The following is a 12,015-nucleotide window of genomic DNA, read 5'->3' on the forward strand; positions in this document are numbered from 1 at the left end:
TGGTAATTCTAGCACAAAGTTGGGATTGAACACATTTTTCGAGGAGTTGGCAAATCAGGGGCCAAGGAGGATCATTGCCCAGATTCTAGCCTAGCAGGGGGCAAAGTTATAGGGATGGGGGAAGGGGCATCGTTGGTTAATCTACGAGACTGTAGGGCTTGCACGGCACGAGAGTCAACCTGTAGCGGACTGACACTCGGAGAGGAAATTGAGCCCAAATATCCGTCAACCAGCTGAGAGGGTGTTCTAGAGGGTTGACATACATTGACCAGGGACAAGGCGGCTCTGGGATCACCTGTCAGAGTGGGGTTTATGGAGAGTGGGGAGCTCACAACTGTTAAGGGTGGAGTACCGGTTAAACCCAGCAAAGATGTAGAGGTTGAGTAGGGGTCAGTGGAGTTGCCGTATACCGCTTTTCTGAGAGTGGGGTAAATATTGGCCATCTTAGCTAGGTTGTCATTAGAGGCTTGCATTAGGATGATACAATTATTGTAGAGCGTGATAGTGGTGGAGGCTTTCAGGGAGGGCGAGGGAGAAGTTGTTAGTTTGAGACCATGTGGGGTTTTCTTAGATCCTGTTATTCGCAGCAAGGAGTAGAGCACAGTTCGCCAGCAAGCCCATATTCTGGTATAGAAGATGAGAACCAGAGTACCTTTGTTTGTGCAGACGTAGGGGTCTGAGATTAGAGTTTCTTGTCTGGCTCGAATAAAGAGCCTTCTCATGGGCTCGAAGGACATTGCAGTGCTGGCCCAATGAGAAGCACGCCCTATGATGAAGCATGACATCCATTTGGATGTGTGAGGGCACCAAGAAATCATCACTAGGATTCCCTTGGATTATCCACTTCCAACCTAGCCCCCCTTTCTCCTTTTCTCTAGAAACAGTATCTTCTTGATTTACTGATTACGTTTTAGAAGCTCAGGTACTGGAATTTTCTCAGGTCCCTGCTTCCCTTTCTGTATATATCTCTTCCCATTGTCCCCCACTTGTTACTCATAGTTCTTTTCCCCATGCTACCCCTATACATCTAGCCTTAGTGAAGGAGCCGCCACAGGGCTGCGGCTAAGTGGCAACCTTATGTATTTCACATGATTTGTGCCTGCCCCAAAAAAGAAGATTCTGTTCAGGGGTGCAAGAGCTCATGGTGCAAGTAGCACAAGTTCCGATGGGAACAGATCCCAAATTCTTTATAACTGGACCATGGCCGGAGAAGAACCCTCCCAAACACAGCCACAAATTTTGTAATATGCGCTGATGGTTGTTCAGAGAGACATAACAAGTCATTTGAGCAGCAAAGATGTTCCAGTTCTTACAAAATGGAAGACCAGTATGGATTGGTGAATGTCAGCTGAAAAGAGTATGTATGAACGTAGAGGAAGCACAAGGAAATATAAAAACATAAGGGAAAAACAGGAAAAATATCATGGAACTGGCTGAATATAAAAGACGGGGAGTTTCTCCCTTTCCCCTCCTCTTCTACTCTCTGTGCCTCCTGCTCCCCTCCCCTCCGTTGTTGTATCAGAACTGGCTGAAATGCAACAATTGACAGATAAATATTTGTTCATGAGCCTGAGCTAACTGACTTACAATCTAAATGATGTAACACATCCTGAGCTGTTTGTGTTTAAAGGATGAACAACGAATAAAAATAACAAAAAAAGACAGAAAGTGACTCCATTTGTTTTTTCTTGCATTCTAGCCGCATGCCAGATATCACCTAAGAAGGGTGTCGTCCTCTACTTTGGACAGAAAGTGAAACTTCAGGATATGAAACCACGGATGATTCATCACACAGAACCCCTCACATTTTACTGTAAAGACAAGAAAAATAATTGTGCATACACAGCCACAACTCAGTGCATTGATGGAGTTATGACAATCCCTTCTTGTTTTAAAGGTGAGAAAAACTAAAAACTTGTTTTTTAAAGAGTTTAGATTGGGCCGGAGTCCAAAGTTTTCTTCCACAAGTAGGTGTGACTTACTCCAAAGCATTCAGTTGTAAATTAGGAGAAAGCTAAGTATAGTCATACTTGCAGTTATATATCAGAATATCTTGTACAAAAGAATAGTCTGGCATAAATATTGTGTCTTAAATATCGTTTTAAAAAATGTTGTCCCGCTTGATGTAGATGCAATGGGCGAAATAATTGAAGAAAAAATGTATGAGACTACACTTACGTCAACCAATATTCTGACTATACAATCTGGTACCATACCCATATATGCAATGTGTTTGTGAGTCAGGCATTTAAAGTCTATCAACAGACCCACAGTCTCATTTTCAGGCTGCTCCTGAGGATGAGTCTGACTACATAAGACGATACCCTAATAGAAAATTTACAATTCCCTCTCACCAAGTTGTCCAGCCTGAAAATGACCAGTTTGCAGTGCAGCCACTCACACCATATCTCTGCCGGCCATTATTGCAAGCAAAACGTTTTGCCAGTTCCATTTCTCCAACCAGAATTCTAGGATGGGCCGTAACAATTGTAAATATGTTCTCTCCTCCAAAATATACAAGCAGATGCACTGACTGGATAGAGGAAGGTAGCTCAAGAGAGAGGCCGGCAGTCTTAAGCATTAAAACCACAATACTTGGGTGCCCTGTTCCATATGTCAACAAAAAGAGGGATAAGTGGGTAAGATTAACGAGGTCCAGTGTACGTACCCTAACGACTAATGAGACAAAAAGAGTACAAAGTTCCTCAGGTCAAAGAAGAGAAGGTAATAGTTTCAGCAAGAATTGTCGTGTGTCACGGAAAGGGGGAAACCCTTTTGTTGGAACTAGGGCTCTCACACACCCAGCAAGCTAGGTGTCATGCTTCATCATTTGAGCCTGCCCCTCGTCAGGTCGGCGCTGCAATTCCTGACGGGCTCCCAATAATGGGGCTCTTTGGCGGGGATCTTCTGTTCCTGCCGAAGGATGCTGTGCGGGTAAGGGGCCCTAGACTGTGTAGATGTGGTGTGAGGATAAAATAGGTACTGTTAGTCCACGAAAAAATGTATTTAATGAAGTGGTAAACAGCCTAATTAAAAGAAATGAGAAAATGAGGTGGGGATAGCTACTAGTGGTTATGACGCTAGTTGTGTATGCCCTACACTCAGGAAGATCAACATGTTTCTTGCCTATAAAGCCAGTAAATGGTCAGGGCAATTCGTCAGGATCAAAAAACATAAACTATCTACAATGAAGGTATGTGTGTTTTACATACCAGAGAGGTGCTCAGGAGTAACCTATGGAAAGATGGGAAACAGAAAAAACACATGACAAAATACCGCACGGTAAATTATACACACACAACAAAATGAGCTGAAATCATCAAGAGTCTCCTGGGGAGTTGCTCCCAGGGGGGTAATGAAAGGTCAAAAATGACGAGACCAACCCAGAGACAGGACTAAGGGCGGAGACAGACAGAGGGGAGGTGCAGCACTCACCTCGTGTACTTGCAAGGCAATCTTGCAGCAGTCTCCGGCGGGTAAAAAAGGACTCCAACGTGGGTCCTGGGGTAAAAAACCGGGAAGGGGGATTTTAAAAACATGAACAGACCAAAACCCTTTTATGGCGCGATCGTCCCAGCAATCCAAGGGGTGAGTGAAGTGCAGGAAGGTGATGGCCGCCTTATATTTCAAAAGGTACTAACATGAGCGATATGGTGTGCAGCCATGGTGACCCTCATACTCAGGGGCCCCGGTGTGTCGCCACACGAATGGTCATTGAGGTCAATAACAATACTGTCATGGAAAACTCATGAACATAGTAGGGAACCGCCGTAGCCCCTGGTAGCGGATGGGTCAGTGCAGGACGTTCTCGCTCGTGGTGTCATTGAAGTCAAGGAGGCGCCAACAACCCCCTAAGTGTAGCAAAACTCACCTTATGGATGTTTGAGCGACGGAGAGCCCGATGCACTCACCTGCGTCGTTCGACGCTCGAGATGAAAGACCTACCCCTACCGCCGGACCTGGGATGGGTACCGGACAGTGTAAGTCTTGGCCAGATAAGGATCCCGGGAGACGCCAAATGCGTCACGTGACCCCGGCTGTCTCAATCCCATTGGTGGGGGAATGAACTATGGTGCGGCCATGTTGGAACGGGTAGTCTAAATGACTATCGGTATCCGGTATGTGTCAGGAAGTGATTCTTCATGGGTGGAAGTTGACAAGGAACGGGTTGCCATAGCGATACTGGGTAAAGCTGGGTAAAAGTGTGCGACAAGGCTAAACCCCAAGGAATCGGGATAGCGGCGGCAGACGCGGGGGCCATGATGAAGTGTCAAGGGTGGAAGTTGACATGGGTGGAAGTTGACAAGGAACGGGTTGCCATAGCGATACTGGGTAAGGCTTGGTAAAAGTGTGCGACAAGGCTAAACCCCAAGGAATCGGGATAGCGGCGGCAGTCGCGGGGGCCATGATGAAGTGTCAAAGACCTATAGAATCTACGGGGATGTTATCCGTGAATTGGGGTGTAAAATCAGAGCGGTAACTATCCGCACAGGAAGACAGACACACAACAAAAAGAGGGAGGGTGGCAGATAAAGGTAAAATAAGATACAGGTGTTATATATCTATTCATTGCAGTAAAATAAGAGGGATCTACGTGGCTTATGATCTCTTAATAGTGTATTCTCCACTATCCTCAATGCTAAGGAGGTGAGGTCCGCATTAAAGGTACCAAGACCTGCCAGAGCAGTCGTGTGAGATGTAAACACACATCGTGTATTGAAAGGGGGGGCTCAGGTCCTGGTAAGGAGTATGTTTAACCAATGAGTGTGGACCATGGGATGTCGTCGTTCAAACCAGTCAGATGTGAAGACAACCTAAGGACCCATCTTTGTTCTAGTTTGAACAATGCATTTTGAGAGATCTGAGGATGTGCTTCTAGGACCACCCAGTTGATAGAGTCTGTCTGGTGTTGCATTGTTTTGAAATGGGTGTAGAGTTTGGTGGTCACTCTCTGACATCGTATGTTGCTCTTGTGTTCCATTATCCTGGTCTTAACCATGCGGGTTGTCATGCCTATGTATACCAACTCACAGGGACATCTGATCATGTATATGCAGTTCTTAGTGTTGCAATTCGTATGTCTGTTCAATGTCCAGTGGAAATCATTCCTAAAAGTTATGTCCTTGCAGGTGTTAGTCAGTTTACACACTACGCAAGAGCCACAGGGAAAATGGCCCTTAACTGGTGGTAACTCCCACATTGTCCTTTGTGGACCAATGGTGCGCAGTCTAGGTCTAGTGTGAACTAATAGGTCTTTGATGTTTTGTGTGCGTCTGTAGGCAAATCTGGGTTTGGGTATGTTGAGATTACCCGTGTCCAGAATACCCCAGTTGTTCAAAATGATCTTTCTAATCCTACTTGAATCAGATGTGAAGGACGTGACACAGGTCAAGATGTCGGTTTCAGGTTTGGTGTGTGTTTCTAGTAGTGTCTCCCGTGGGTTATTCTTAGCCCTTTTCATAGAGTTGTGGATACACCTGGGGGGATAGCCCCTAGCCATCAGGTTGGTTGATAGTATCTTGGCTTCCGAGTTGTAGTCCGATACCCTAGTGCAATTACGTCTAATGCGTAGGAATTGCCCGAAGGGCAGGTTGTCCCTCAGTGTTTTGGGATGGTGGCTATCGTAACGTAGTAGACTATTGCGGTCAGTGGGTTTCTTGTAAAGTGTGGTAGTGAGGGTACCATTGAGTAGAGTGATATTCAGGTCCAGGAATGGTACCGAGTGCTCTGATATAGTGTGAGAGAATCTGAGGAACTCGTTCTGCTCATTAATCCACTGTATGAAATTCGTACAATCAGTGTGTGTACCGTGCCAAAAGACGAGTATATCGTCTATAAATCGTTTCCAAAGGGAGATGTTGTCATGGAAAGGATTAGATGTACATGAGATCACGTTTTTCTCAAAATCAGCCATATAAAGACACGCTACACTGGGAGCAAAGGTACTACCCATAGATGTTCCTTGGCTCTGATGGTACAGTTGTCTGTTAAATTCAAAAAAAAATTCAGTTAGAGCCAAGGTAGCACAATCAATAATAAAGGTGACTGGTGTGGGTGATGACCAGTCAAGTGCCCGTAGTGTTGACTCAATGACTGCCAAAGAGGCCCTCTGAGGGATGTTAGTGTAGAGGGCCTCCACATCCAAGGTCACAAGATAGTTAATGACACCAGTGTCTGGAAAGTCATCAATGATTTTGAGGACGTCAGTGGTGTCCTTGATGAATGAGGGTATGTCTCGTACCAAGGGTTGTAAAAAGTGATCGCAAAATTTGGACAATGGTTCGAGGAGCGAACCAATGCCGGATACAATCGGTCGTCCTGGGACCGGAGTCGTGCCCTTGTGGATTTTTGGAAGGGTATAGAAAAAGGGGATCCTTGGTTCCCGAGTTATCAGAAACTCTGCCTCTTTGTGGGTAATCCAACCATTGGCTTCAGCTTCATAAACCATGGTGCAGATGGTAGTCTTAAGACGGGGAGTAGGGTCAGACGTTATGGGAGTGTAATATCTCTCATTTGTGAGTTGACGTCTGCATTCGGTCTCATAATCTGTGGTGGACTGGATCACGATCGCCCCGCCCTTGTCCGCCTGCTTGACGGTAATAGAGGAATCCTCAGAGAGGTTTCTCAAGAGCAGGGTTTCGTGTTTAGTCAGATTATGGAAAGGAGCCTCCCTGTGGGGTGAATCCAGTTCTTTCAAAACCGCTTTTTCAAAAGTGAGAATCTCCACAGGAACCATGTTATTCTGTGGAGTGAATGTAGAAGGGTTTCTTAATCCAGAATCGATAACCTCATTGTGAGGTTGGTCCTGGAAGAAGGCTTTAAGGCGTATCTTACGAAATAGATTGTGGATTTCACAGTGATCCCTAAACCTGTCAACCCTTGGAGTAGGGACAAAACCAAGGCCTTTCTGCAGTAGTAATTTTTCAGGAGCTGTGAGGAGCCTATGTGAAAGATTCACTACTAGTTCCTCTTGTCCTTCGTTCTGCTCCTGGTGTCCATGCCGCTGGTTGGGGGTTCTTGCCAGTGGACCTGTTTCTGTGCGCCTCTTCTGTTGCGCCCTCTTCCTCTGCCCCAGCCTCTGCCTAAAAAAAGCTGGTTGTTACCATTGAAAAACTGGGGGGGGCAATGTTGGTATTGGGGTTCCCTACTATGTTCATGAGTTTTCCATGACAGTATTGTTATTGACCTCAATGACCATTCGTGTGGCGACACACCGGGGCCCCTGAGTATGAGGGTCACCATGGCTGCACACCATATCGCTCATGTTAGTACCTTTTGAAATATAAGGCGGCCATCACCTTCCTGCACTTCACTCACCCCTTGGATTGCTGGGACGATCGCGCCATAAAAGGGTTTTGGTCTGTTCATGTTTTTAAAATCCCCCTTCCCGGTTTTTTACCCCAGGACCCACGTTGGAGTCCTTTTTTACCCGCCGGAGACTGCTGCAAGATTGCCTTGCAAGTACACGAGGTGAGTGCTGCACCTCCCCTCTGTCTGTCTCCGCCCTTAGTCCTGTCTCTGGGTTGGTCTCGTCATTTTTGACCTTTCATTACCCCCCTGGGAGCAACTCCCCAGGAGACTCTTGATGATTTCAGCTCATTTTGTTGTGTGTGTATAATTTACCGTGCGGTATTTTGTCATGTGTTTTTTCTGTTTCCCATCTTTCCATAGGTTACTCCTGAGCACCTCTCTGGTATGTAAAACACACATACCTTCATTGTAGATAGTTTATGTTTTTTGATCCTGACAAATTGCCGTGACCATTTACTGGCTTTATAGGCAAGAAACATGTTGATCTTCCTGAGTGTAGGGCATACACAACTAGCGTCATAACCACTAGTAGCTATCCCCACCTCATTTTCTCATTTCTTTTAATTAGGCTGTTTACCACTTCATTAAATACATTTTTTCGTGGACTAACAGTACCTATTTTATCCTCACACCACATCTACACAGTCTAGGGCCCCTTACCCCCACAGCACCCTTCGGCAGGAACCCCAAAGAGCCCCATTATTGGGAGCCCGTCAGGAATTGCAGCGCCGACCTGACGAGGGGCAGGCTCAAATGATGAAGCATGACACCTAGCTTGCTGGGTGTGTGAGAGCCCTAGTTCCAACAAAAGGGTTTCCCCCTTTCCGTGACACATGACAATTCTTGCTGAAACTATTACCTTCTCTTCTTTGACCTGAGGAACTTTGTACTCTTTTTGTCTCATTTGCCCTGTTCCATAACCAGGCAGTGAATTATATAATCTTTGCTATGCTTATCAATACACTTTATAACCACCTCATGAAAATAATGTGTTACTTTCAGGGCTACTATGTTAATATTGTTGTTAGCCAGTGAGAAATCATGAGATTTTAATAGTATTCTTTATCTTTCATCATAACGGTATAAAATACAGGAATAGCTAAAATAGTGCCACTGCAGAGATTGCTTGAGACATTCTGGGGCTCATTAGGATGTCAGTCGGAAAGCCTCCGACCTGTGGTATATTTTTTACGAATTACATCCATGGGTTAAAATCTGACCGCTTAATTACAATGAAGGCGTCCGGCTTTCGACTGGCCCAAGCAGCCAGACGACCAGTCGGAGGCCACACATAATCCCCTAAGGGCAGCGTTTCCGCCGTCGGGATTATGATGTCGGTTTCCAACAGGCTTTTCATATCAGGCTTTCTGACATGAAAAGCCGTTCAGAAAGCTACCCTGGGGGCCCCTAGCAAGGCCCCCATGCTTCTGCGGTCTCCCCTCTCTAAATCACTGCACAATGTGGCAGGCACCGTACGGGATTTACAGAAACTCTAATTTCTCGATGGGAGCTTGTGCTGCGGTTTCCGACCTCCACACAAGCTCCCATAGGGAAATGGGATTTTGCAACTGTACCATATGCGGACGCACTGTAATAGGGTGTTCAGAACTGCCTACCTACAGTCGCGATGGTGTCGTCGTTATTAGGGCCTTCATGTTCTGCAGAGATTCGGTCCAGTTTCCATAACTCTTATCTCTGTTTTGGCAACAGAGCATCCATGTCATGTTTTAGATTCAGACCTGTTAGCAACAGGGGCTGTGTTATAAAAGGGGTCCAGGAATGCACTGGATATTTGAACCTGTTGTTTGCAGTCTGGGATTCCTTTAAAATTACAGGAGACACTGCAGATGCAGCTCCTTCCCTACCATTCATAGTGCAAGCAAAAAGTTGAAACTGTGCACTACAGTGAGTGTTAATATATTGTACTAATAAATACCCATAGTGTCACCACCTGGATATCTGCTTAAAAAGAAATATTAGCTATTTTATTTAGATAGTGCAGACGCTCAATAATCGAGAAATATAATGGGGTACAACATATAGAAATATAAATGGTTGCTGTCAATGAAAGGGTTGTTTTCCACCTAGAGAGTCTATGTGATATCAAATAGACAATGGGAGTGAAGCTCAAGTTGCCTTTGATGTCTTTTGGAACCCTGAGATAGAACCCACACATTATTAACAGCTATCTGTGTACAACTGCATGATGGGTACACCCCCAAAACCATATTTCCCTCCTTAGTCGTACTGAGTTGAAGAATCATGGAGTAAGCACACACAACATGGGCTCAAATTATCCTAGTTGGGTTTTAAATCATAAACAACTGGTATTATGCCACCCACTCCAACCAATTGGTCTTTATCACCCCCTTCAACCCAATTATTAAAATATACATGCCTGGAATTCTGCTATACACTTCCACTACCCGTGGCAGTGTTCTACCCCCAGTTTAATATATATACCTAGCATCCTGCCAACCTTCCAAGCTCCCCTCCTCCAGCACCCACCTGAACCATAGCCAAATATTAAAATAATGGAACTGTGCCACACACCCTTTCTGTGTATACACTCCTCCTGCCCAGTCCAAGCAGGGATTAACACTCTCACATTGACAGTGGAGAGCTGCCACTGCATTAACGGTAGTAAACAAGAAAGTGGGAACCCAATAAACACTTGGAGGCTTGGGCAATTTAGTGTACTAACGGGTAAAGATGCCTACAAGCGGTTCATTCACATAATGGTTTTGATGAATTAGGAAATAAATTTAGATAAGCCCTGAGCAGTAGCTTCTTTCAGATTATTTTTTTCAAAATAATGATTGCTTATTTTAACGTGAATCAATATTAACAAGAAGAAAAACAATACAAGACGGGTGTGTACTTATTGGAGCACTAATAGAGGATGGGTCTTGGTTTAATCGCGGCACCGCTGATCCTACATTCTCCCATTTTCTTTGTGAAATGTGTTTTCAATACAGGAACTATTTTTTACACAATTGGCACCAATTTCTTATGCTTATAACATATGAAATGGGTGATTACAAAGTGTCAATGAGATGAAAAATGTTGAAACAAATTGTTAAATCTCGGTCACTTTCTGTTTATATGTGAATTGTTATTTGTACCCTTTTACTTTTCATTTTGTCCACATAATTTAGTGCTCCAATAAGTATGCACCTGTCTTGTATTGTTTTTCTTCTTGTTAAGATTGATTCACGTTAAAATAAGCAATAATTATTTTGAAAAAAATAATCTGAAATAGGCTACTGCTCAGGGCTTATCTAAATTTATTTCAGAATTTAATATAACCATTATGAGAATGAACCCCTTGTGGGCATTTGGCACTGGATTAACAGCAACTATGTAAAAGCCACTCATCGCCATGGGCAGCATTTTCCTGTCAAAGCTTGTCTGTAGAGATCTGCAACTGATAGTGATAACATGATAATAGGCTTCAAAATCTGGCACTGCAAATCCCCCCTCTGCCCTGGGCCTCATCATGGTGGCAAGTGCTACTCTCCGCTTTCCGGTGTCCCATAAAAACCCTGTGATCATGGTGTTGAGCTGGGTAAAAAGTCTGTGCGGGATCCAGATTGGCAGCAATTCAAAATAATAGAGCAGCCTCGGCAGCGTGACCATCTTTAATAGTGCTACCCTACCTGCCACTGACAGCAGGAGGGACCTCCAGAACTCGAAATTACTTTTGGCGCTTTGTATCGCTCTCCCTACGTTGCCCTCCAGTAAGTCACCAGGATCGTGATATATTTTAACACCCAGATAAGTCAGGCATCTGTTTTCCCACAACACGCCTTCTGCTTCTGGTGGGCAAACCCTCTCCGCAATATCAGGGAAAAGGCACATCTTGGTCAAATTTACCTTTAGACCCACAACCCTTCCCAGTTTACCCAGCAGATCTTTGGCTCCTCGTAAAGCGTCTCCAAAGTTAGTTAGGAACATCAAGAGATTGTTCGCATATAGTGCTATATATTGGGGTTGCCCCATCGCTTCTAGTCCCCGGTCGTGGCGTATTTTGGGTAAATACTTTGCGCATCTTTTGTAAATACTTTGGGTATTTTCAGCATTCTTTATTTGGCATGTCACACTACAAATCCAGACTTGCACATCTTTCTTGTATGGTTCATTTGAGATGTATAGTTCTCACTTCTCGCTATCTTGCCCTTTTCAAATGCCCACACAAAACCCACAAAAATATTGTTATTAAAATACCTGAAAATGTGTGCAAGACAAATTCTGCCACCAGAAATAGAATGTACCCACTATAAAAAATGTTCTATAGCACCATTCTTGAAATATCGAGATAAAACTATGTATACAAAATATTGTGCTAGTTCCTACCAAGAGGAATGTTTTGACCTCTACCATCTTATGTTCTAACTAATGTCTGTTCGCTCCACGTTGGTTGGCCTTATATGTCTTGTACATTATATGATGATAATGATTTCTGAAACAAATATAATTTTTCCAATTGGTTCCATTCAAAGTCAATGAAGAATACAACTCAAAGAATGAACTGATTTTGCGAGGGCCTGGAAAGATACCTCCGCGCCCTCTCTTGAGGCTTGGAAGAAGGGTCTAGATTGCTGAATGGGGCTGGAGATACCTGTATTTGCTGCGCGGGGTTGTCCTCAAAAACATCCCAAGATATGGAAGAGATAGGCAGATTTCCGGGGGATCTACTTGGAA

The 12,015-nt window shown here is 44.4% G+C and overlaps 1 protein-coding gene across 1 annotated transcript in view; it reads left to right on the forward strand.

Annotated features, from left to right (window-relative positions):
• The window catches only part of APOH (apolipoprotein H), a 266,107-nt gene that overhangs the window by 225,548 nt on the left and 28,544 nt on the right, over positions 1-12,015 (forward strand). The window contains exon 7 of the mRNA XM_085617274.1: positions 1,700-1,897. Within this exon, the coding sequence (XP_085473400.1) occupies positions 1,700-1,897 (198 nt within the window). The remainder of the gene's footprint in view (positions 1-1,699; positions 1,898-12,015) is intronic.

This window comes from Triturus cristatus, chromosome 7 (genome assembly GCF_964204655.1).
Source record: "Triturus cristatus chromosome 7, aTriCri1.1, whole genome shotgun sequence".
In the NCBI taxonomy this organism is placed as follows: Eukaryota; Metazoa; Chordata; class Amphibia; order Caudata; family Salamandridae; genus Triturus; species Triturus cristatus.